Raw genomic sequence first — 26236 nt, forward strand, 5'->3', positions numbered from 1 at the left:
CTTTTGTATAGAAAGAATTGTTTCAAATTATGATATAAATTTATGCATTTTAAGTAGAGGCCAGAGGCAACTAGCAACGGAGGGAAAACAAGATGGCTCCTGTATACAACTCATGCATGTCATGTAAAAAAGTGTGTTTTTGCCACCACCACCAGACGCCAACACCGTCAGGTTTTCTGTCTGACACATAGTTTGATGGTGTTGACAATAAAAAATCATCCTCAATGGAGGCTTGAGTATAATTTATGATCACAATAAATAGTAATATGGCTTGTAATGTTTCATTAACCTCTTTATTTATAATATACATAATTTCCCCGACACAGGCCTACAATATTTCCTTACCATATGTATCCCCAATGACTAAAACTATAAATCAATTTAGTTGCACCATTTCATAATCATTTTATAAAATTTCACCAAATTAAACGTAATTAAATTCATAGTAATTTTGCGCAATTTCATAGTAATTCATTTAAAATCTGGCCTTCCTTTTATGTATTTTAGGAAGTTATGGCTAGGCAGCAGCTTTCCAGTGGAGGAGCGAAGGAGAAGAAACAGGGAATACCAAAAAAGCGGAGAGAGAAAATATATAGTGAGCCAGAGTTAAAGGAGGAATACCTGAGAAAGGAAAAGCAAAGATGGAAGAAGAGAGTAGAGGATTGGAAGATAAAATCTATCAGTGATTTGAATGAAAGGGAAAAGAGGAGTAAGAGAAAGGTGTGGAAACATAGACAGCAAGAGTCAAGAGAACGTAAGAGAAAAGGCCCAGAACACCCAGAAACTCCCCCAGATAGTCCATTGGATTGGATTGTACAGGAGCCAGCTCACAGTAGGCAGTCTATAGCAGGGGAAAGGGAAAGAAAGAAAACAAGAGCAAGATACTTGAGAGAGATGAAAGCTTTGAAAAATAAACTTCAAGAGAGTAAAAGATAGGAACAAACTGAAAAAGTGTTGGCGATGAGAGCAAACTGGAAATAAAAAAACACAAGAATCACCAAGAAAAAAAAACAGAGCAGATGCTACAGGGAAGCAAAATCTTCCATGAGGTGGTTGGGAGAAGCCTTTGCAGTACTCAGCTCTATCATATTGCTGAAGGTGACGTACAGACATATGATGCACTCCTTTCTCAACCACTAAAACCTGTACCAGCAATGAGGAAAATCCATCAGGTCATACATACGGAAACAGCATCTATTGCAGATCATTGTCATGTTTCTGCAGTGAGCTACAGATGTGCCAGTGTTTCAGCTCAACAACATTTCAGTTGACTGAAAATACATATGCCAGGGTACAGGCTGAGGAGAATGATGGCCCTACCACATTGGGAAAGAACAGAGGGCCTTTGGCAATGCTGATGAACGAAATGGAGCAGGAACCCCAGAGTGGTCCTGATGGGACTACGAAAGGTATATCTGCTGGTGTCATTAATTGTGGAGGTTGGCTTGCAGTCATTTATGACCAAAATCGGTGGTTAGCAAAGGCTGTCACCGTGGATGCTCATCATCAAGATGTTCAAGTGGAGCTTTTCCACCCTCATGGGCCCAACATGTGCTTCCATCCAAGCCAGGTGGAAAGGATATGTGCTTCGTACCAGTTGAAGATATTCTGGTCAAACTGATGGAGCCATCATCACCGGGTCATGCAAGCAGGACAAGGGAGATGTACCGCCTGTCTGCTGAAGTCATGGACTTCATAGAGGAGGAGCATGTTAATTGTCTACTTCCTGATAAAGCTGACTGAACGTTTTCGAAGATTTTCAAGCCCAGAAATGGATGGAATTTTTTTTTTAGTTCCTGGTGTGTTTTCTGATGTTTATGCTTAAACATTTCAGTTGTACTGTAGTTTTTATTTTGCTGTTTACTGTTGTGGTTAATATTTACAGAAGGATAAAATGTACATGACAAATTGTTATTTGTTGTACCCAATTGTTAAGTAAAGTTGTTAAGCAAGGGAAGCATTGACTTGAGTGGTGAAAAGGTTGGAATTGTTTGTTGTAATTAAACCTCCGTCAGGTCTTAGTCACCACCGTCAGATAGAACTTTCCTTGTTTTAAATTAATATGCTTACAGTCTGTTCCTCCACAACAGTTGATTTATTAAAGTAATTGTCTCTTTAAAATTAAAAATGTTTTTATATCCAAAATTGTTATTTTGTATATTTAATGCTAATGATAAAATGTGCATGCTGTAAGACTTTTTAAAGGAGTACACATGAAATAGTATAAAATATGAACAAAAGTGAATATTCAACATTTAACATTATATATGTGTACCTATGGTGTAGACACAATGATTTAAAGGCTCTGAATCTATATAAGACTAAATAAATAGGAATAATTAGCTTTTTATTGTGTCTGATTGTGTTGACAAAAACTAAGTAATGACAGAAAAAACACATATTTTATGAAAAAATTACAAAATCAAGAGGTTGCACTGAAATACTGCTTGATTGCTGAGACTTTGTTCTATAAACATATGTTTAGTTTTATAGAACATAGAACAGTACAGCACAGTACAGGCCCTTCGGCCCGCGATGTCTTGCCGACCCTTAAACCCTGCCTCCCATATAATCCCCCACCTTAAACTCCTCCAGATACCTGTCTAGTAGTCTCTTAAACTTCACTAGTGTATCTGCCTCCACCACTGACTCAGGCAGTGCATTCCACGCACCAACCACTCTCTGAGTAAAAAACCTTCCTCTGATATCCCCCTTGAACTTCCCACCCCTTACCTTAAAGCCATGTCCTCTTGTATTGAGCAATGGTGCCCTGGGGAAAAGGCGCTGGCTGTCCACTCTTTCTATCTATCTATCTATCTATCTATTTTCTTAACATTTAAATTTTTTTCTTTTCAAAATTAAGATCTGTTTTATCCAAATTCTGAAGAGTCAGTGCTTACTGACATTGAGTGCAAGGTTGTTGCTGCCACACCAGTCAAGTAGCTGGTATATCTCGCTCCTGTACACCCTCTCGTCACCATCTGAGATTCTGACAGCAATAGTAATATCATTAACAAATTTATAGAGGGCGTTTGAGCTATACCTAGCTACAGACTCATGGGTATAGAGTGCGTAGAGCAGTGGGCTAAGCACACATCTCTAGGTGTGCCAGTGTTGATTGTCAGCAAGGAGGAAATATGATTACAAATCCACATAGATTGTGGTCTTCTGGTTAGGAAGACAAGGATACAATTTCAGACCAAGGTACTGAGGCCCATGTTCTATAACTTATCAAGCAGGACTGTGGGATTAATGGTGTCAAATGCTGAGCTATAGTCAATAAAAAAAATCCTGACATAGGTGTATTGTCCAGGTGATCTAGGACTGTGTGAAGAACCATTGAGATTGTGTCGGCCATAAACCTATTGTGACAATAGGCAAATAGCAGTGGGTCTAGGTCCTTGCTGACGAAGGAGTTGATTCCGGCCATGACCAACCTCTCAAAGTACTTCATCAGAGTAGATGTGAGTGCAACTGGATGACAGTCATTAAGGCAGCTCACACTACACTTTGTGGTATAATTGTTGCCCTTTTGATGCAGGTGGGACCTTCTACCTGTAGCAGTGAGAGGTAGAAAATGTCATTGAATACTCCCACCAGTTGGTTGGCACGAGTTTTCAGAGCCTTACCTGGTACTCCATTGGGGCCTGCCATCTTGCGAGGGTTCACCCTCCTGAAAGACAGCTTGACTGGCCTCAGAAACAGAGTTCACAGGGCCACTGGGTATAGCAGAGATCTTCACAGCTGTAGTTATATTCTCCCTTTCAAAGCAGGCATAGAAGGTGTTGAACTCATCTGGTAGTGAAGATCACTGCCATTCATGCTATTAGGTTTCACTTTCTAGGAAGTAATGTAATATAAACCGATTTTATGTACCTTAATGGTGAAAAGTTAGTTCAGATGCCAACATCGCAAGTTTTCCCACATTCCACATGATATCAAGCTAGATTCTGCAATGAAGTCTTGGAACAGTAACTTGAAACTACTTAGCTGATGCAGAAGGAAATGTGGTATTAGTTTAGTCAAAGTGACATTTTACCAAAGAAATCTTTCTATTGGGCATGCAAGAGACTGCAGGTACTGGAATCTGGAACATCAAACAAGATGCTGAAGGAATTTAGCGGCAGCATCCATTGAGGGAAGTGGACAGCGTTCCCAGTTAAAGGGGCTTGAGCAGAAACATTGACTGTCCATTTCCCTCTGAAGATGCTGCCTGACCCACTGAGTTCCTCCAGCATCATGTTTGCTGCTCCAGATCTCCACAGTTATTTCCGTCAGGTATTTGTGATGTTAGACCATGGTGAATTTCACCCAGTACCTGCATACACATGAAATCTGGATCCTGCAGAAGGGCATTATTAATACATATGCACATAATCTGTTTTAAGTTACACACTTTCCAATTGATACCCTTCTGTCATTGCAGGTGGTGGATTTGTTGGTGTCGATGTGCCGATCTGCTTTGGAGTCTCCGAGAAAAATGGTCATTTTTGAGCCATATCCATCTGTGGTGGACCCACTTGATCATCGCAGCCTGGCATTTAACCCGAGGGTATTTTATCTTCCTGTTCATTAAGCATCTACATACTGTCTCTCTGACCACTTTATTAGGTACAGGAGTGAAGCCTGGTGTGGTTTTATGCTGTTGTAGCCCATTCACTTCAAGGTTTGATATGTTGTGCATTTAGCATTGATCTTCGGCACACTACTGTTGTAATGGATGGTTATTTGGGTTACTGTTGCCTTTGTTTTAACTTGAAACAATCTGGTCATTCTCCTCTCACCTTTCTCTTTAACAAGGCACAAAAATCCCAGAAGAATCAGTTTCTGAGATACTCAAACCATCCCGTCTGGCACCAACAAACATTCCATTTTCACAGTCACTTAGATCACATTTCTTCCCCATTCTGATGTTTGATCTGACAACAACTGAACCTCTTGATAATGTCTGCATGCTTTTATGCATTGAATTGCTGCCACATGATTGGCTGATTAGGTATTTGCATTAACGAGCAGGTGCACAGGTGTACCTAATAAAATGGCCACTAAGTGTATATACTTGAGATGAAATATATATATACCCACAAAGCTAAACTGAGCATTTAGATAGTGTTCTATTTTAGGGTCTCTGCCAATCACCATCGCGCACCGAAAATTAACATCAGAATATTGTATACAAAATAAAGAAATATTTACTTACTACATAGTCATCACATTGGCGATTTGTTTAGTCTGAAAATGTTGCCGCACTTTCCTGTTCCAATATTACACTTGCTATGTCAAGATACTAACAAATGTTTATTCCTGTTTAAATTTTGAGATCTTTTATTCTATTGTGTAACTATTTATTAACTTTTTTTTCACACACTTATTGCCAAAAGCAAGTCACGGGTTTCTGCTTAATTGCTGCACATGAAACTCTGCTAAGGTATTACACTGGCTAAGCCTAGTCATATTCTCAGTGAATTTTGTTCTATGAAATATAACACAAGTAATTTAAGAGAAAAAAGACCCGTTTCTGTGACCATGTTGTTTCTAACTAACGTTCTTGGCTATGGCACTTTGATCAAAGTTTCTTTAATATAAAACAGATTCACCTGATGTTGATCTGAAAAGTTTAGGGTTGAGAGATTGATACAATATTATCCATCTAGTAGGTTCTAAAAATCCATTACTTGTATGAAAAGTCAAGACTCCTTCAGGTACAATGAAATTATTTTGACCTTAAACTAAATATTAGGAGAAACACAGCCAGCATAATCAATGTTATCTCTGTGTCTATTTTAGGAAGAGCACAGGCTCTGAGGGAGCAAGTATTGACTATTATTGATTTAATATGCTTATGCTTATGAAGAAAGGCTTAAATTGAAAATCTTTTCACCAGAACAGTGAATTTTAATTAATATATTTGCAATTATGCTAAGATTTGAGAAGGAATATAGATAAAGATTGCTTGTTCTGTATTATGAATTGAACACTCAGCAATCACTGCGTATATTAGGAAATGAACAAAATAATTACATTTGAAGGATTATTTGAACATGTAAAGCCTTATGACGAGTGGCAAGGAAAATAAGAAAAGCTTCATTCTCTTGAGATTATTCCACCAATGAGGCTGATCAACAGCTAAATGCTCTCCAATCCTTTGTTCCTTGTCTTTGTTCACCAAAACTTTGTTGATCTCATATCTAAAAGTACGAACAGAACTATCACGTACTTCCATATTGGAAGATAGTTCCACACTCTACTACCCTTCCTGTGAAAGGTGTTTCCCAAGCAGTCCATTGTCGAGTTTCAGTTTATTATCGTGAAATCATTGAAACAGCAAACACAGATATGGGCTCCTTCTGCCCATTTTGAGACATAGAGTCATAGGGCACAGAAACAGGCCCTCTGGCCCATCTCGTCCATGCTGAAACCATTTAAGTCGCCTACTTCCATCAACTTGCACCAGAACCACAGCCCTCCATCTCCCTGCTATCCATTTACCTATCCAAACTTCTCTTAAGCATTGAAATCGAGCTCACATGCACCACTTATGCTGGCAGATCATTCCAAACCCTCTCAACCCTCTGAGTGAAGAAAGTTTCCCCTCATGTTCCCCTTAAATTTCTCACCTTTCACCCTTAACCCATGACCTCTGGTTGCAGTCCCACCCAACCTCAGTGGAAAAACCCTGCTTGCATTTACCCTATCTATACCCCTCATAACTTTGTATACCTCTACAAATCTCTTCTCAATTTTCTACGTTCTAAAGAATATAGTCCTAAACTATTCATATTTTCCTTTTAACTCAGGTCCTCCAGACCCAGCAACATCCTTGTAAATTTTCTGTGTATAGCTCCAACCCCGTTTCCATATTTCCTGTAGTTAGTGACCAAATCTGTACACAATACTCCAAATTAGGCCTCACCAGTGTCTTATACAACTTCAACATTCCATTTCCTGTACTCAACACATTGATTTATGTAGGCTAATATGCCAGAAGCTTTCTTTACGCCTCTATCTACCTGTGATATCACTTTCAATGAACTATAGACTTGACCCCTTTGTTCTACCACACTCCCCGGTGCCCTGCTCTGGTTGGTCCTACCGAAGTGCGCCACCTTGCACTTGTCTGCATTAAATTCCATCTGCCATTTTTCTAGCTGACGCAGATCCCTCTGTAAGCCATGATAGCCTTCCTCACTGTCCACTACAGCCCTAATCTTGGTGTCATCCGCAAATTTGCTGATCCAGTTAACCACATTATCATCCAGACTATTGATATAGTCGACGAACAACAAAGGACCCTGCACCCATCTCTGCGGCACACCACTAGTCACAGGCCTCCAGTCAGAGAGGCAACCCTTTACTACCACTCTCTGGCTTCTCCCACAAAGCTAATGTCTGATCCATACTGAATGCTGAGCAATTGAACCTCCTTGACCAGCCTCTCATGTGGGTCCTTGTCAAATGTCTTACTAAAGTTCATGTAGACAAAATCCACTGCCTTTCCTTCATCCACTTTCCTGGTAACTTTTCGAAAAACTCAATAAGATTGATTAGACAAGACCTACCACACACAAAGCCATCCTGACTATCCTTAATCAGTGCATGCCTATCCAAATAGTTATATGTCCAGTTCTGTAGAATGCCTTCCAATAACTTTCCCATAACTGGTGTCAGACTCACCACCCTATAATTTCCCGGTTTATATTTAGAGCCTTTTTTTAAACAGCAGAACAACATTGACTATCCTCCAATGCTTTGGTACCTCGCCTGTCGCTAAGGATGTCTTAAATATCTCGGCTAGGGCCCTGGTGATTTCTGCACTTGCCTCCCACAGGGTTAGTGGGAACACCTTGTCAGGCTCTGGGGATTTATCCACCCTGATTTGCCTCAGGGTAGCAAACCCCTCCTTCTCAGAAATCTGTACAGGTTCCATGAAGTTGAGGTTGTGTCGCCTCACTTCTATAGACTCTGTATCCATCTCCTGAGTAAATACAGATGCAAAGAATTCATTTAACATCTCCTCCATCTGTTTTATCTCCACACATGGATTACCATACTGGTCTTCCAGAGGACCAATTTTGTCCCTTGCAATCCTTTTGACCTAGTCAGCTAGAGTAACTTCATGCCTTCTTTTAGCCTTCCTGATTTCTTTCTTAAGTGTTTTCTTACATTTCTTGTACTCCATAAGCAACTCATTTTCTCCTACCTGCATTTACCTGATATCTACCTCCTTTTTTCTCTTAACCAGGGTCTCGATGTCTGTTATCTGCACTTGTTATCTTTACCTTTTATTCTGACAGGCATGTACAAACGTTGGACTCTCAAAGTTTCATTTCTGAAGGCCTCCCACTTTCCAAATATCTTTACCAGAAAACTGCCTGGCCTAATCCACACTTGCCAGATCATTTCTAATACCATCAAGATTGGTCTTTCTCCAATTTAGGATCTCAATCTACGGACCAGACCTACCTTTTTGCATATTTACTTTGAACCTAATGGTATTGTGGTCACTAGATGCAAAGTATTTCCCTAAACAAACTTTTGTCATCTGCCCTGTCTCATTCCGTAATAGCTGATCCAGTATGGCACACCCTTTCATTGGGACTTCCACATACTGATGAACGAAACCTTCCTGAACACATTTGTCAAACTCTATCACACCAGTCCTTTTACAGCATGGGATTCCCAGTGAATATATGGAAAGTTAAAATCACCTACTACAACAGCCTTATGTTTAGTGCAACAGTCTGCGATCTCTTTACAAATGTGTTTGTCTAAACCCCTAGAGCAATTGGGTGGTCTGTAATACAGCCCTGTTATCGTGGTCATACATTTTTCATTTCTCAGTTCCACCCATGACACCTCACTAGTCGAGTTCTCCAATTTGTCCTGATGGAGCACTGTTATGACATTTTCCCTAACTATTAAAGCCACCCCTTCTCCTTTAATCCCTCCCGATCTGTCATGTTTAAAACAATGGAACCCCAGAATACTGAGCTGCCAGCCCTGCCCCTTCTCCAACCAAGGCTCACTAATGGCTACAACATCATAATTCCAGGTGTTGATCCTTGCCCTGAACTCATCTGCCTTTCCTAGAGTTAAAAAATACATGTGGACTAAGATGTTAACTGTCCTGTGCTATCACCAGTGGGATCATCAGTTGATCTGCCACCTGTCTTCAGGAGTTTCAGCCTGCTTATGATCAAGACTCCCTCGAGGTGGTGGGCCAGCAGTGCTAAAGCACCACCTCCCACTGGTGAGTTTAAAAACTTGGCATCTGCCTCTATCAGAGTTGTTGGTCACTTCCATCCAACAGATAGTCTGCTCTTCAGGTGTCTATGCTACTGCTGAAGGGTTTGCAAGATATGTATACACTGTCTGACTATCTGCCCCTCTGGACGTACTTGGTCCACACCCATGCTGATCCTTTCTCTGCTGCCTCAGCTGCAGCCCTGCTGGTTGACTTGATCTCTCTTCTAGTGAAGCCAAGGTCACGCATTGAATACTTCTTGCATTGAATATATGCAGCTCAGGACACTAATCAATCCATACTCAAACTTTAGATTCTCTACTTTTGTTTGAGGTCTTATCGATATCTGCCTCTACAACTGTTCTGTCACTCTAGTTCCCATCTGCCTGCAACTCCAGTTGAAACCACACTGTGCAGCATTAACAAACCTTCCCACTAAGATAGTAGTCCCCATCCAGTTCAGGTGCAAACTGTCCCGTCTGCACAGACCCCACCTTCCCTGGAAGACAGCCCAAAAATCCAAAAATCTTATACCCTGCAAATGTGTTCGTCTAAACCCCTAGAGCAATTGGGTGGTCTGTAATACAGCCCTGTTAACGTGGTCATACATTTTTCATTTCTCAGTTCCACCCATGACACCTCACTAGTCGAGTTCTCCAATTTGTCCTGATGGAGCACTGTTATGACATTTTCCCTAACTATTAAAGCCACCCCTTCTCCTTTAATCCCTCCCGATCTGTCATGTTTAAAACAATGGAACCCCAGAATACTGAGCTGCCAGCCCTGCCCCTTCTCCAACCAAGGCTCACTAATGGCTACAACATCATAATTCCAGGTGTTGATCCTTGCCCTGAACTCATCTGCCTTTCCTAGAGTTAAAAAATACATGTGGACTAAGATGTTAACTGTCCTGTGCTATCACCAGTGGGATCATCAGTTGATCTGCCACCTGTCTTCAGGAGTTTCGGCCTGCTTATGATCAAGACTCCCCCCCCCAACCCCCACTCCAACTCCTTAGCCAGTTGTTAAACTGTATAATCTTCCTAGTTCTGGCCTCACTAACACAAGGCACGGGTAGCAATCCTGAGATCACAACCCTGGAGGTCCTACCCTTTAACCGAGCACCTAATGCCCTGAACTCCCTCATCACTTGTTCTACCCGTGTCATTGGTACCCATATGGACCACAACTTCTAGCTGTTCACCCTCTCACTTAAGAATGCTGAGGACTCGCTCTGAGATATCCTCGACCTGCCACCTGGGAATCTCATTCTCATCCACTGAACCTCCTATCCATTCCCCTAACTAAAGAATCCCTTGTCACCACAGTGTGCCTCTTCTTCCCCCCCCACCACCTTCTGAACCACAGTGGCAGACTCAATGTCAGTGACCCAACCACTATGTCTTTCCTCTGTTAGGTCATTTCCCTCTGCGCCCCCCCGCCAGCAGGATCTAAAGTGGTCTAGCTGTTGTTGAGAGGGATCACCACAGGGATACTCTGCACTAGCTTCTTAATCCCTTTCCCCTTCCTGACTGACACCCAGTTTCCTGTGTCCTGCATCTTGGGTATAACTACCCTTCTGTATGTCCTATCTGTTACCCCTTCAGCCCCCTGAATGAGCTGGACTTCATCCAGTTCCAGCTCCAACTCTTTAACACAGGTGGTAGAAACTGCAGCTGGATGCACTTCTCACAGTTGTAGACATCAGGGACAATGGAGGTCTCCCTGCCTTCTCACATCCCGCAAGAGGAGCGTTCAACTGCCTGACATGTCGACTGTCTTGGCTGAGCAGATACAAAGAGGGGAAGGAAAAAAAATTACCTAAAGCTTTTTCTTTGCTTTCTCTGACGTAAGCCTCTCTTCCCTGGAGCCTCAAAGAGCTAAAGCCTCAAGGTCACCACTCTGACTCTGTCCAGTCCGACAATGGCTGCAGCACTTGTCCAAGCCTTCCTTTAATTTGCTCTTACTAATCAATCCCAAATATAGATTGGTTGCTGGTCAAAGCCACAATCCACCACTGCATCTTCCAACTCGATCGGTGGACCCGAGTGAAAACCCCTTCTCTCAGACTTCTGATGCCCATATTGGTCAGTGGTCAGGGCTCATTTCTTCCATGGTGATCAGATGGATTAGCAAATTTGCTGATGATACAAAGATTGGAGGTGTAGTGGACAGTGAGGAATGTTTTCAAAGCATGCAGTGGGACTTGGACCAGCTGGAAAAATTGGCTGAAAAATGGCAGATGGAGTTTAATACAGACAAGTGTGAGGTATTGCACTTTGGAAGGACAAACCAAGGTAGAACATACAAGATAATGGTAAGGCACTGAGGAGTGCAGTAGAACAGAGGGATCTGGGAATACAGATACAAAATTCCCTAAAAGTGGGGTCACAGGTAGATAGGGTCATAAAGAGAGCTTTTGGTACATTGGCCTTTATAAATCAAAGTATTGAGTATAGAGTTGGAATGTTATGGTGAGGTTGTATAAGACATTGGTGAGGCCGAGTTTGGAGTATTGTGTGCAGTTTTGGTCACCAAATTACAGGAAGGACATTAATAAGGTTGAAAGAGTGCAGAGAAGGTTTACAAGGATGTTGCCGGGACTTGAGAAAGTGAGTTACAGAGAAAGGTTGAATAGGTTAGGATTTTTATTCCCTGGAGCGTAGAAGAATGAGGGGAGATTTGATAGAGGTATATAAAATTATGATGGTTATAGATAGAGTGAATGCAAGCAGGTTTTTTTCCACTGAGGCTAGGGGAGAAAAAAACCAGAGGACATGGGTTAAGGGTGAAGGGGGAAAAGTTTAAATGGAACATTAGGGGGGGCTTCTTCACACAGAGAGTAGTGGGAGTGTGGAATGAGCTGCCAGTGAAGTGATAAATGCGTACTCAGTTTTAAGATGTAAGAGAAACTTGGACAGCTACATGGATGAGAGGTGTATGGATGGATATGGTCCAGGTGCAGGTCAGTGGGACTAGGCAGAAAAATGGTTCGGCAAAGCCAAAAAGGGCCAAAAGGCCTGTTTCTGTGCTGTAATGTTCTATGGTTCTATGGTTCTCTGATCATGCTGCCAGTCTGCCTCAAACCAATCTGTATGCATTAGAATATTTCTATTCAAGATACCATACTCAATATACAATATTGAGCTCCTTATCAGATACAATATTGCAATTGTATCTGCCTTCACCTCATCTTCTTGCAATTCTTTCCAGATACCACACCCACACCTTATTTGAAAAAGAACTTGCCCATCTGATCTCCTTTAAACTTGCCTCTCATTTAAACCTGTGTCCTCTATTTTCAGATCCCCCTGCCTTGGGATAATAATTGTGACTATCTAGCCTATGTATGCCCCCTCAAAAATCTTTATAAATGTTCATTTTTTCCATAAAGACCATAAAACCATATGACATAGGAGCAGAATTAGGCCATTTGGGCCATTGAGTATGCTGCATCATTCAATCATCGATGATCCTTTGTTCCACTCCCTGACCTTCTCGCCATAACCTTTGATGCTGTGTCCAATCAAAAACATATCAATATCCACTTTAAATACACCCAATGGCCTGCTCTCCATGGCTGCTTGTGATGAAAAAAAATCTACAAATTCACCACCTTCTGGCTGAAGAAATTTCTTCGCATCTCTGTTTTAAATGGACGCCCCTCTATCCTGAGGCTGTGTTCTTTTGTCCTCCTCTCTCTCACCATGGGAAACATCCTTTCCACGTCTACTCTGTCCAGGCCTTTCAACATTTGAAAGGTTTCAATAAGATCCCCTTTATCCTTCTAAATTCCAGCGAGCACAGGCCCAGAGCCATCCTTGTGAATTTTCTTTGAACCTTCTGCAATGCCAGCACATCTTTTCCTAGATGAGGAGCCCAAAACTTAACAATTCTTAAGGTGAGGCCTCACCAGTGCTTTATAAAGCCTCATTGTCACTTCCCTGCTCTTATATTCTAGACCTCTTAAAATGAATGCTAGCATTGCAATTGCCTTCCTCAGCACCGACTCAAACTGCAAGTTAACCATTAGGGTGTTCTGCACAAGGACTCCCAAGTCCCTTTGCATCTCAGATTTTTGATTTTCTCCCTATTTAGAAACATTTATTTCTTCTACCAAAGTGCATGACCATGCATTTTCTAACATTGTATTTCATTTGCCAGTTTCTTGCCCATTCTCCTAATCTATCTGTCTTTCTGCATCCTACCTGTTTCCACAACACTACTTGCCCCTCCACCAATCTTCGTATCATCTGCAAACTTGGCAACAAAGCCATCTATTTCATCATCTGAATCATTGATAGACAGCATAAAAAGAAGCAGCCCCAACACCAACCCATAGTCACTGGCAGCCAACCAGAAAAGGATTCTTTTATTCCCACTCGCAGCCTCCTACCAATCAAGCAGTGCCCTAACCACACTAGTAACTTTCCTGTGATTATCATGGGCTCTTAACTTGGTAAGCAGCCTCATGTGTGGCACCTTGTCAAATGCCTTCTGAAAATCCAAATATACAACATCCACTACATCCCCTTTATCTATCCTACTCGTAGTCTTCTCAAAGAATTCCAGCAGATTCATCATGCAAGATTTTCCCTTAAGGAAACCTTACTGACTTTGTCCTATCTTGTCCTGTGTCAGCAAGTACTCCATAACCTCATCCTCAACTATTGACTCCAACATCTTCCCAACCACTGAGGTTAAGCTAACTAGTCTATAATTTCCTTTCTGCTACCTCCCTCCTTTCTTAAAAAATGGAGTGACATTTGCAGTTTTCCAGTGCTCTGGAACCATGACAGAATTCAATAATTCTTGAAAGATCATTACTAATGCCTCCACAATCTCTACCGCTACCTTTTTCAGAAACTTAGAGTGCAGTTCCTCTGGTCTGGGTGACCTGTGTACCTTTAGGTTTTTTGGCTTATTAAGCACCTTCTCCCTTGTAATAGTAACTGCACTCTCTTCTCTTCCCTCACACCCTTCAAAACATGACATACTGCTAGTGTCTTCCACAGTGAAGACTGATGCAAAATACTCATTTAGTTCATCTGCCATATCCATGTCCCCTGGTATTATTTCTCCGGCCTCATTTTTTGGCGGCCCTATATCGACTCTCATCTCTCTTTTACTTTTTTATATACTTGATAAAGCTTGTTCTATCTACCTTGATATTGTTTGCTAGCTTGCTTTCATGTTTCATCTTCTCCCTCCTAGTGATTCTTTTAGCTGCTTTCTGTAGGTTTTTAAAAGCTTCTCAATCCTCTATCTTCCAGCAAATCTTTGTTTTGTTGTATGGCCTCTCTTTTGCTTTTACATTAGCTTTGATTTCCCTTGTCAGCCATGGTTGTACTATTTTGCTATTTGAATATTTCTTTGTTTTTGGAATACATCTATCCTGCACCTTCTTCATTTTTCCCAGAAACTCAAGCCATTGCTGCTCTGCTGTCATCCCTGCCAGCATCTCCTTCCAATTTACTTTGGCGAACTTCTCTTCTTTTCCTCCACTGAAATACTGCTATGTCAGATTTTACTTTCTCCATATCAAATTTTAATTTGAATACAATCATATCATCATCACTGCCTCCTAAGAGTTCCTTTACCTTAAGCTCTCTAATCACCTACAGCTCGTTACATTACACCCAATCCAATATAGCTGATCCCCTCAGAGGTCAATGGCAATCTGCTCTAAAAAGCCATCTCGCAAGCATTCAACAAATTCACTTACTTGAGATCCATTCATTACCAATCTGATTTTCCTAATAGTCATGGAGATGTTAAAATCTCCATGACTATTATAACATTGTCCTTTTGACACACCTTTCCTATTTCTGTTGTAATCTGTAGTCCACATTCCAGCTATTGTTTGGAGACCTGTATATAACTGCCATCAGTGTCCTTTTACCCTTGCAGTTTCTTAACTCAACCCACAAGGATTCAACATCTTCCAATCCTAGGTCACATCTTTCTAATGATTTGATGCCATTCTTGAACAGCAGAGCCATGCCACCCCCTCTATCTACCTTCCTATCCCTCCGATACAATGCGTAATGTTTGACTTTCAGCTCCCAACTACAACCATCCTTCAGTCATAATTCAGTGATGGCCAACATCATACCTGACAATCTGCAAAAATATAACAAGATCATCCACCTTATTTCTTATACTCCGTGCATTAAGATATAACACTTTGAGTACTGTATTTGCTCCCCTTTTTGATTCTGCATCTCTAAATGCTCTGATACTCAACCTGCTGGCTGTAAATTTGCCCTATCATCTGCCTATTCTTCCTGACAGTCTTGACTGTACACTATCTTTGCGTTTTTACATCTGTCCTATCCTGAATCCCTTTGTTTCAGTTCCCATCCTCAGTACCTTTGCTCCAGTTCCCATCCTCAGTCCCTTTGCTCCAGTTCCCATCCTCATGCCAGATTAGTTTAAACCTTCCCCAACAACTCTAACATACCTGCCCGCGAGAATATTGGTCCCCCTTGGGTTCAGGTGCAACCATCCCTTTTGGACAATTCATACCTCCCCTAGTTGAGATCCCAATGATCCAAGAACTTGAAGCCCTTCCCCCTGCACCAGCTTCTCAGCCACACATTGATCTGCCAAATCATCCGGTTTCTACCCTCACTGGCACATGGCACAGGTAGCTATCCAGAAATTATTACCCTGGAGGTCCTGTTTCTCAGTTTTCTACTTGGCTGTCTAAATTCTCTCTTCAGGACCTCTTTGCTTTTCCTTCCTATGCCATTGGTACCAATTTGTACCAAGACATCTGGCTGCTCTCCCTCCCCCTCCAAAATGCTGTGGATGTGATCTGAGATGTCCCTGACCCTGGCTCCTGGGAGGCAACATAACATCCATCGTAGTCACCAATCATAGTTTCCTATTTTTGTCAGTAAAGAAGCCCGTTGATCTAACCTCACTTCCATGCAGCAGTTTAAGGAATCTGTTCTGCATTCTCTCTATTACTACCATATTCTTTCTGTAGTGTCATTACCAGAACTGTGTACAATTTTCTAAGTGTATTCTAACCATTGTTTTGTACAAGTGCAACATGATACTTCAACTCTAAAATTGCCCAAGGTTTGAAAGCATAATTTGAAGAGCTGTGGCCAAAAAAATACTTCCCACGAGATTATATACAATTAAGCCCTAATCCAGTTTTTTTTTTATCTGAAGTCACCAACAATGTTCAGCTTTAGTTGCCCTTAAGGAGAAGGCATTGAGCTGCCTTCTTGAATTTCTGCAGTCCTTCTGATAAAAGTCCTCCTGTAGTGCAGTTATGTCTGCATTAGAAGTTGATGTTTCAGAATTCCAGGATTTAGGCACTGCCACAGTGCTGCATTTCCAGATACTGTAGAATGGTGTGCAGAGTGGAGGGATCTGGAGCTGGTGGTACGCCTGTACAATTGCTACTCTCATTCATTTTGGTGGAAGAAATCGCAGGGCTGGAGTATGCAAAAGGAGTTACTTCATCCACGACTAAGCTTCTTCAGTGTCGTTTAAACTGCGCTCCTCCAGTCAAGTGGAGATTGTTCCACCATTGATTCAGATCTGTGCCTTGTATATGGTGGAAAGTCCTTAGTGATCACTTCTTGTGGCATACCCAGTCTCTGAGCTGCTCTTACTGTACATTAGCAGTAATGTATTTAAGTGGCTGGATGAAGAGAGTGGTCAATAATTGAATCTTCCAGGATATGGATGATAAGGGACTTAGTGATGATAATGCCAATGTTGGTGGTTAGACCCTTTTTTGTTGGAAATGCTCGTTGCCTGGCCTTTTAGCCATCAATGATACGATATTTATGAGGCCATGCCTTAATTTATACTGTCTGTTATAGTCCTTGTTGGTAACAAGATATAATTTGATCAATTGTAATGATTCAATGTTTTAGTAGCCAAGGTATGGCCCACAATATGCACATAGTTACATAAAATGGATTGTATCATAAGATGTTGATTATCAGTGAATTATAACTGAGAATTGAGAGAAATTTATGCTCATATTTGGATTAGTTAAACAGATATTGTCTCAGGTCATCATTATGTTTCCTTCCTGACAATGGCTGTGAACTCTGAATCAAGTACCATACTGCTTCTTATATTTGATGCTGTCAGCTAGTGTTTCTTTCTAGAATTAGACAACCTCTTTTGTTCATTCTATTTGCACTTCAAAGGAAATGAAAGATCAAGGATAACATATCTTTGATTAGAATGAAGACAGGGATGATTGCCTTCAGTAACATAAGCCTGAACTGGAGTCGGGAGTAAGAAGAGAAAGTTGACAATTACATCTGACTCAAAAAAAAAATCTTCATTATAAACTTACATGAAGAAGGAAATACTTGCCTTGGAGGTGGTGCAGCATAGATACACTAGGTTGATTCTTGGGATGAAGGTTTTGTCCTTACAGTAGAGATCAAGTAACGTTGCAATATAGTTCATAAGACCATAGAACCATAGAAACTACAGCACAGAAACAGGCCCTTTGGCCCTTCTTGGCTGTGCCGAACCATTTTCTGCCTAGTCCCACTGACCTGCACACGGACCATATCCCTCCATACACCTTCCATCCATGTATCTGTCCAATTTATTCTTAAATGTTAAAAAAGAACCCGCATTTACCACCTCGTCTGGCAGCTCATTCCATACTCCCACCACTCTCTGTGTGAAGAAGCCCCCCCTAATGTTCCCTTTAAACTTTTCCCCCCTCACCCTTAACCCATGTCCTCTGGTTTTTTTCTCCCCTTGCCTCAGTGGAAAAAGCCTGCTTGCATTCACTCTATCTATACCCATCATAACTTTATATACCTCTATCAAATCTCCCCTCATTATTCTACGCTCCAGGGAATGAAGTCCTAACCTATTCAACCTTTCTCTGTAACTGAGTTTCTCAAGTCCCGGCAACATCCTTGTAAACCTTCTCTGCACTCTTTCAACCTTATTTATATCCTTCCTGTAATTTGGTGACCAAAACTGAACACAATACTCCAGATTCAGCCTCACCAATGCCTTATACAACCTCATCATAACATTTCAGCTCTTATACTCAATACTTAGATTAGTAAAGGCCAATGTACCAAAAGCTCTCTTTACGACCCTATCTATCTGTGACGACACTTTTAGGGAATTTTGTATCTGTATTCCCAGATCCCTCTGTTGCACTGCACTCCTCAGTGCCTTACCATTAACCCTGTATGTTCTACGTTGGTTTGTCCTTCCAACGTGCAATACCTCACACTTGTCTGTATTAAACTCCATCTGCCATTTTTCAGCCCATTTTTCCAGCTGGTTCAAGTCCCTCTGCAGGCTCTGAAAACCTTCCTCACTGTCTACTACACCTCCAATCTTTATATTATCAGCAAACTTGCTGATCCAATTTACCACATTATCATCCAGATCATTGATATAGATGACAAATAACAATGGACCCAGCACTGATCCCTGTGGCACACCACTAGTCACAGGCCTCCACTCAGAGAAGCAATTCTCTACCACCACTCTCTGACTTCTTCCATTGAGCCAATGTCTAATCCATTTTACCACCTCTCCATGTATACCAAGCGACTGAATTTTCTTAACTAACCTCCCATGCGGGAGGGAGGATAAGACATGCATAAGACATCGGAGCAGATTTAGGCCAATTGACCCATCAAGTCTGCTCCACTATTCCATCATGGCTGATTTTTTATCCCTCTCAACCCCGGTTTCCTGCCTTCTGTCCTTAACCTTCGATGCCCTGACTTAATCAAGAACCTATCAACCTCTGCTTTAAATATACTCAATGATTTGACCTCCACAGTCGACAGTAGCAATGAATTCCATAGTTCATACCTTCTTGCAAAAAAAAATCCTCCTGATCTCTGTTCTAAATGGATGTCTCTCCATTCTGGGGTTTTCCTCTCTAGTCCTAGACTTCCCCACTGTTGGAAGCATCCTCTCCACATCCACTCTATCTAGGTCTTTCAATATTCATGAGAAAATCTGCAGATGCTAGAAGTCCAAGGACTCATGAATTGTCTCGGCCTGAAACATCGACTGTTTACTCTTTTCCCTAGATGCCGCCTGGCCTGCTGAGTTCCTCCAGCACCTTGTGTGTATTGCCTTCCATATTTGATAGGTTTCAATGAGATGCCCCCCCCCATTCTTCTAAACTACAGAGAGAGCAGGCCCCAAGCCATCAAATATTCCTCATATGATAATTCTTTAACTCCTGGAACCATTTTCTTGTGAACCTCCTCTGGACCTTCTCTAATACCAGAATGCCTTTTCATAGAATAAGAGAACTACAACTGCTACAATACTCCAAAGTCTGACCATGCCTTATAAAGCCTCAGTGTTACATTCTTGCTTTATATTCTAGCTCTCTACAAATGAATGCTAACATTACATTTGCCTTCCATATTACCTACTCAACCTGCAAGTTAACCTTTAAAGAACTACTAAATCCCTGCGCATCTCTGATTTTTGAATATTCTCCCCATTTAGAAAATAGTCTCTACCTTTTTCCTTCTACCAAAGTGCATGACCATACACTTCTCTACACTATATTTCATCTGCCACTTTTTTGCTCATTCTCTACTCTAAGTCCTTCTGGAGACTCTCTGCTTCCTCAACATTATCTTCACCTACTTTCTTAACTTGACCACAAGGCCATCCAAATCATTGACATATACCTTGAAAAGGAGTCGTCCCAACACTGATGCCTATGGAACAGCAATAATCACCAGGAGCCAGCTAGAAAAGATGCATTCCCACTCTCTGCTTCCCGCTAGTCAGTCAATCTTCTGTTCATCTTCACATCTTTCCTGTAATACCATGAGCTCTTATCTTGTTAAGCAGTCTCATGTGTGGCACCTTGTCAAAGGCCTTACAAACATCTAAGTAAACAAATTCCACTGTTATATTTACAGAATTGCAACAAATTTATCAGGCAAGATTTCCCCTTAAGAAAACCATTCTGACTTTGGCCTACATTATTATGTACCTCCAAGTATCCCAAAACCTCATCCCTAATAATGGACTCTAATATCTTCACAACCACTGAAGTCAGGTTAGTTAGTTAGCTAGTTCCTCTCTGCACCTTGTGGCGCAATGAGCCAATGTCATTTCTTTTGCGTTTGTCTGTTTTTTTATGAGGCTGAGTTGCTAGCTCGACGCTCAACCCAGCACGGATGGAAAGCGTGCAAGGAGCTGCCGGATTCAAACCCAGGACCGCTCACCGTGAGGTCCAGTGTGGATGCCACTACACTACCTTCAGGCTAACTGACCTATAATTTCCTTTTTTCTGTCCCCCTCCCCTCTTGAAAGATGGAATGACACTTGCAATTTTCGAATCCTCTAGAGGTATTCCAAAATCTAGTGATTCTTGAACAAACTAATAGTAGTCTTCTGTTTGGCATGGGCCTTGTGCACCGAATCAGGCTTTGACCATGCAGTTGATCTCTACTTTGGCTTTCTTAGTGAGGCCTAACCTAATTTGCCAGGCTTCACCATGATGAAATATAAATAGAAAACAATCTTTAAAAGAATATATTTTGAAGCAGTGGTTGTCAATTTATCTTTAGGTGGGAGAGGTTAGCCGTTTGTAATGCTTTCAAATGGGAAGCCATAAATGCAAGCTTGAATGTAAATATTTAATGAAATATCCAGGTGAGATTTCTTTTCATTGTGTATTGAGTTTATGGAATTCACTTAGTGTTAATGTTTGATACAGAAACTATAACAACATCCAAGGTAAGACTGAAAAGATGTCATGATGAAACCGGGATTGGAATATGATTGGAACTCATGATCAGTTGGATGACCAGCAATGACTTGAATACATTCAATAACTTTATTCAGTGATATAACTCTGATGTTTTTGTGTTCGAAGCAGAAGTAGAGCTTATTACAATTGTTTATTATTATGCAGCAATTATTATAAAATTCTAAAGTGATCTTTTTCCTCCATGTTTCAACAAGAAAAAAGATTATGAGCGGTTAGTTAAAGCACTGGACAGCATAACATCCATCAGGGAAATGACCCAGGTAAGGACCAACGTTTAGTAACAAGCTTTACACTGCAATCATAGGTAACTATAATTCTGTTTTTATTAAACTAAGTTTTAAGTGAATAAGAAAGTAGGGAGCAACTACCTTCTGCTCAAGTTAATCCCTTCTTCTAAGGAAAAAAAATACATTTATCAACATTTGTAGGATAATGGGTGGCTTTGTCACGTGAGCTTTCAATCACTCCCACCACACTTACCTGAACTCACCATTTGTAGCTCTACAATTCCATTTGAGCTCAGTGCTTAGATGCCACATTCTCCTTCCGAGGAGCAGCTAGACCTCAGCTGATGCACGCTTAGATCCTATATCCAAAACATCCTAATGGCCTTTTGACAGCTAAGAGCTGTGAAATCAGAGATTGTGTTTGGGCTGTAGATTTTCTATGTTTCTACATTTAGAAATAATCTATAGGTTTCAGCATGTGGATATTAAGGAAGAGAATGTGCTGGAGCTTTTGGAAAGCATCAAGTTGGATAAGACAAGGGACCAGACGGGATGTAACCCAGGCTACTGTGGGAAGCGAGGGAGGAAATTGCTGAGCCTCTGGCAATGATCTTTGCATCATCAATGAGGACGAAGAGGTTCTGGAGGATTGGAGGGTTGCGGATGTTGTTCCCTTATTCAGGAAAAGGAGTAGGGATAGCCCAGGAAATTATAAACCAGTGAGTCTTACTTCAGTGGTTGGTAGGTTGATGGAGAAGATCCTGAGAGGCAGGATTTATGAACATTTGAAGAGGCATAATATGATTAGGAAGTCAGTATGGCTTTGTCAAAGGCAGGTCATGCCTTACGAGCCTGATTGAATTTTTTGAGGATATGACTAAACACGTTGATGAAGGTAGAGCAGCAGATGTAGTGTATATGGATTTCAGCAGGGCATTTGACAAGGTACCCCATGCCAGGTTTATTGAGAAAGTAAGGAGATGTGGGATCCAAGGGGACATTGCTTTGTGGATCCAAAACTGCCTTGCCCACAAAAGGCAAAGTGTGGTTGTAGACGGGTCATATTCTGCATGGAGGCCGGTGACCAGTGGTGTGCATCAGGGATCTGTTCTGGGACCCCCTACTCTTTGTGATTTTTATAAATGACCTGTATGAGGAAGTGGAGGGATGGGTTAGTAAATTTGCTGATGACAGAAAGGTTGACGGTGTTGTGGATAGTGTGGACGGTTGTCAGAGGTTACAGCGGGACATCGATAGGATGCAAAACTTGCCTGAGAGCTGGCAGATGGAGTTCAACCCAAATAAGTGTGAGGTGGTTTATTTTGGTAGGTCAAATATGATGGCAGAATATAGCATTAATGGCAAAACTCTTGGCAGTGTGGAGGATCAGAGGGATCTTGGGGTCCGAGTCCATAGGACACTCAAAGCTGCTACGCAGGTTGACTCTGTGGTTAAGAAGGCATACGGTGCATTCACCTTCATCAACCGTGGGATTGAGTTTAAGAGCCGAGAGGTAATGTTGCAGCTATATAGGACCCTAGTCAGACCCCACTTGGAGTACTGTGCTCAATTCTGGTCACCTCACTACAGGAAGGAAATGGAAATCATAGAAAGGGTGCAGAGGAGATTTACAAGGATGTTGCCTAGATTGGGCAGCATGCCTTATGAGAATAGGTTGAGTGAACTCGGACTTTTGAGGATGAGAGGTGACCTGGTAGAGGTGTACAAGATAATGTGAGGCATTGATCGTGTAGATAGTCAGAGGCTTTTTCCCAGGGCTGAAATGGCTAGCACGAAAGGGCATAGTTTTAAGGTGCTTGGAAGTAGGTACAGAGGAGATGTCAGGGGTAAGTTTTTTTACGCAGAGAGTGGTGAATGTGTGGAATGGGCTACCGGCAGAAACGATAGGGTCTTTTAAGAAACTAATGGATGGATACATGGAGCTTCGAGAAATAGAGGGCTATGGGTAAGCCTAGGTAGTTCTAAGGTAAGGACATGTTCAGCACTGCTTTGTGGGCCAAAAGGCCTGTATTGTGCTTTAGGTTTTCTGTGTTTCTAATTTCGAAAAAAGTTATTAAATTATTTCAAAATGAGCATTAATGATCACTTTAACTCCTAGAAATTAACTAAACCAAAGAAAAATAAGCCAACAATTTAGCGTTTTAATTCAGCTTGATAAATCCCATTAAGTTGATAGGAACTTGGTTCTTTTCTTATCTCATTCATCCCTATTGAAAGCTGAGGGGCTGGAGTGAAATACATCCAGTCCCTCAGCTCAGGCCATTTGTGCACCACTCTTGAACTCAGTACGTCCAGCGGTAATACCTTACAATAGGCAGGCGTGAAAATCATGGGCAAACAAGGAGAACATCCCTGGCAATTGTCCATCGACCCACTAGCTACAGGTGTTTACATTTTGGCACATTATCCAACAACTTGTTTTATTGAGGTTCACCAATTGGATTTCCTTAATGCTTCAGTTTCTTCTCTTCCTCCTAAAGTCATACTACATGGATCAGTTTCAGAATGAACAAAACTCAATAATATTTTAAAACAATGTGAGAAATAAATCGAACAACTCACTTTAGCTTTTCACATATCCCGTCACAGTGTGATTTCCCACATTGAATCTTACAAAATTAAGATTTTTATGTATTTGCCTGCTCCCATTTTCTACCTAATTAATTTAATCTCTTTTTTTTTGCACTCCTTTTCCCCAATCATGTGCAGTTAATTTTTAATACCTGCCAATTTGGATGAAAACTACCCCTGAAATATTAACATACCACCTTTACTTCCAGGTGCTTGCCTGATGTTTTTGTTTGAAAAATCTGTTTTTGCTATATTCTGTTCATCAGTATTGGAGTACTTTAATCAGGAGTTACTGTCCAGATTTTCAAACATCCAGCATAGAAATTGTGTCCTTAGCATAATAACACAACCCAAGTCATTTAATTTTTGTGTTTAGCAAATTCAGGATTAAATTATCGGTTTTATGTGCGGTGACTTCATCCATCATAACTGAATGTTATTTCCAATTCACTAAATTATTTCCAAGTGTACATATTCCCATTATCCATTTCTGTATCTGTATTAGTCATTTCAGAATACACATATGTGTTAAATTCTACTTATGTTATTTGTTTCTGCTCAGTAACCATGTTTAACAATATGAAAGAGTAGCACTTCCTGAAAATAATCAACCTGTTCTGTATTGTTAATCATGGGCATGCTGTTCTGTCTGTACCCATGCATAACTCCATATGTGATCCAATCAGAAAGGAAAGCCGTGTGATGTGCTGGCAGTCCACCGGTTTAAAGTGTCAACATAGAAATATTTTAAATGTGCTGTGTTGCAAATAATCCATGGCCCATTCACAGAGACTTTGTATCTTAATGTTTTTGTATGGTAATATGCATCCATCACACCTTTAGTCTGTATTCATTAGATTCCAATGTAGATTCTAACTGCAAGTGAGAATTGGTTCATCTTAACACTTTTATAGGATCTGTTAAAATCATGATCAAATTAAATATAATAAAACACAGTGTATTTGGGTTAATTGGGACACCTCAGGAATAGTATATCTTTGCCCAATTAAGTGGCTGCTGAAGTTTCTTGGAAATTGTTAAATCAGTATAAAAAAGACAAACTGCCATTTAACTGAATAGCTACTTATGTATTTAAATAAACAAATGAGGACACTACCAATACTACTACAGTAGTAAAAAACAGTGTATTGGTTCCTAATAGTTTTTGACGGAGGAATTCATCCAGTGTTATGCTACTGTCTTTTTTTTCTTTTTGATTGACTGCAAATGAACAAAATCAGCACAAGCACCTAGTGCAAGTAATCTACTACATTCATACAATGCTTTTGACAATTGCATCCTCCAAATCTTCATTTTCATTGTAACATTCAAGATGATTATTGATACCTTCAAATTCTTTGTAATTCCTAATTTGTTGAAGTTATGAAACATTTCATTTTCACTCCCGGCTGTTTCTGGCATCTCCAATCCTGAATGCTTGAAACCACAGTGAGCAAAACAGTTTTGAATTGTCTTTCTGCCTACTTCTCACCAACTACCTATCAGTGACAGAAATCAGTGCATTTTCAACACAAACACACGCAACTGACTCTTTTTAAAAACTGTTCACTCTAAGCGCGGTGTAGTATCTAATAGCAGGAAAAGTGCAAGCGACTCACACTATTTAGAACCTGTTCAGCAATGGTCTCCTGTCCCAATTATGTGGCACCATGTCCCAAATAAATGAAGGGAATCCCAGCTATTTTCTCAATTAGTTTTTGTTCTTTTAGAATTGTCCCAGGTAAGTGGCTGCCTGATTAACTGATGGCCCAATTAACCGGAATCCGCTGGAATTGTAGATGTGACATTATGAGGAATATATGATGGTCAGATGTGAATTAATATGTTGACCTCCATGCCTGAGGCTTACTCAATAAATTGAACCATTGTAGCTCTTTGGGACCTGATGTATTATCATCGCATAATATTATACAAAAATAAGCTGAAGGCTGCTATAATTGATACTCAAAAAAAAGCATAAAAGTTTAACTAAAATCAGAAAACCTTGTCTAAGCACATTAAGTCTGCCGGTTTTGGGATAGCGATGGATAAATGTTTTAGAGAAAAGAATTTCCATCAGAAGTCAGAAATATTAGATTAACTCTTCATGTTCCAAGGAGCTTTTTGTGTTCTTTAAGCATTTCCTAATTGTATTTTGCTTATTACGGGGTTATGGTCATAAATAAAGTGCATGACGAACAGTGGGAAAAAACTATTTAATATGTTTGTCTTGATAGGCACCGTACTTGGAAATCAAGAAACAGATGGACAAGCAGGATCCACTGGCGCATCCCCTGTTACAATGGTATTTTTACATCAGTATTGAACAATGGAATTTTAGAGCAGGAACTAGATTTGTTCATACAACGTAGAATAGTTCAACACAGCAAAAGGCCC

General features: G+C 40.8%; 1 protein-coding gene across 1 annotated transcript in view; it reads left to right on the forward strand.

The window, feature by feature from the left end:
- Positions 1 to 26236, forward strand: part of parp8 (poly (ADP-ribose) polymerase family, member 8) — a 370191-nt gene that overhangs the window by 313010 nt on the left and 30945 nt on the right. Inside the window, exons 16-18 of the mRNA XM_072252492.1 lie at positions 4427 to 4552; positions 21215 to 21280; positions 26077 to 26144. Of these exons, the coding sequence (XP_072108593.1) occupies positions 4427 to 4552; positions 21215 to 21280; positions 26077 to 26144 (260 nt within the window). The remainder of the gene's footprint in view (positions 1 to 4426; positions 4553 to 21214; positions 21281 to 26076; positions 26145 to 26236) is intronic.

Source organism: Mobula birostris, chromosome 3 (genome assembly GCF_030028105.1).
Source record: "Mobula birostris isolate sMobBir1 chromosome 3, sMobBir1.hap1, whole genome shotgun sequence".
Taxonomy (NCBI): Eukaryota; Metazoa; Chordata; class Chondrichthyes; order Myliobatiformes; family Myliobatidae; genus Mobula; species Mobula birostris.